This window comes from Propithecus coquereli, unplaced genomic scaffold (assembly GCF_000956105.1).
Source record: "Propithecus coquereli isolate 6110/MARCELLA unplaced genomic scaffold, Pcoq_1.0 Scaffold9, whole genome shotgun sequence".
NCBI lineage: Eukaryota > Metazoa > Chordata > Mammalia > Primates > Indriidae > Propithecus > Propithecus coquereli.
In genome coordinates this window covers 17474035-17475269 of record NW_012155284.1, presented here as the reverse complement: position 1 = coordinate 17475269, position 1235 = coordinate 17474035, and the positions used below count along the sequence as shown (strand labels likewise).

At 31.2% G+C, this 1235-nt stretch overlaps 1 protein-coding gene across 1 annotated transcript in view; it reads left to right on the top strand.

Annotated features, from left to right (window-relative positions):
- IPO11 (importin 11) overlaps positions 1–1235 on the top strand; it is a 227213-nt gene that overhangs the window by 26091 nt on the left and 199887 nt on the right. Inside the window, exon 7 of the mRNA XM_012664506.1 lies at positions 887–945. Within this exon, the coding sequence (XP_012519960.1) occupies positions 887–945 (59 nt within the window). The remainder of the gene's footprint in view (positions 1–886; positions 946–1235) is intronic.

The window sequence follows — 1235 nt, the reverse complement described above, 5'->3', positions numbered from 1 at the left end:
AGTTACATTCTAAAGCTAATTTTAATGTGTTGCCTTTTGACTTCACCTCATGAAAAGTATCTAAAGGATAATTCTTTAGTAATATAGCAGTGCTTATTTAATGAATTGACTTTAAATTCTGTTTCTTATGCTGTCATCATTGTTGCTCGATTATGCTGTTTTCACATGTGTCATTAGATTCTTTAATAACCCCACGAAGTAGGATTTATTAACCACATTTTACAGATGAGGAAAATAAGATCTAGAAAAGTTGCCTAAAGTAATATAGCTGTGTTCAGTGGAACAAGGATTTAAATCTAGCTCATACTTAAAATCTGTTATCCTGCTTATCTTTCTGTGTATGCTAATTTGTCAGTGTTACTCATAAAATGTCATACTTACAATTGAGCTCTATAGTCTATATCAGATTTGGAAATTGTGTTTAATTTTTGTGTCTCTTTTAGAAGATACTGTATTTCCATTAATGTAGCTTAAAACTGAATGAAGTTTTTGGTCTCTCTTGAGTCATAGCTTAAAGTTTAAGTACTAATAATTATATAAATTCAATCCTGTAATATAGTTTTAGAAACATGAGTACTTACTATTTATTTTTTCTTTTTTTACGTCTTGCCCCTCCTTTCTCCCCATGAGTACTTACGATAACTGAGTAGAACACTGCTTTTGTGAGTCAGAAGAACTAGGCTTTAGTTCCATTTTTCCCCCTAACTACCCAACCAAATGACCAGGGGTTACTTTTCTTTATGTATTATTAAATGAGAGGATTAAGCCAGATTAACCTCCAAGCTTGATTAGGTTTTGTGATTCTGAATCTTTATTATGATTGGGATTTTAGTTAGATAAAATATGAAGAAATAAGGTTCAAATAAAGCTTGCTTTTACTTTTCAGTGCTGCGTAAGTTAACTGTTAATGGATTTGTGGAACCTCATAAGAATATAGAGGTGATGGTAAGTGATAGAAGTAATTTATTTGTGACTTTGGGAAAGTGCTTGGTATTTTCCTGAATGTTTTAAAGTATGTTTTTATTTGGCATTAATTTAAAACAGTTTTTATTACGTGACCATCTAGTTTTTTTGTTTGTTTGTTTTACCACCATTCTGTGTATGTTACGGTGTACTTTTAGACTTGTGGTCTGTTTTCACTACATGAAAGTGGCTATTGTATGAAAGAGAGGAAATAAGCCCAGGATGTTCTTAAGATCCAGTGGTACATTGAGAGTGTTAATTTTAATTTTTTT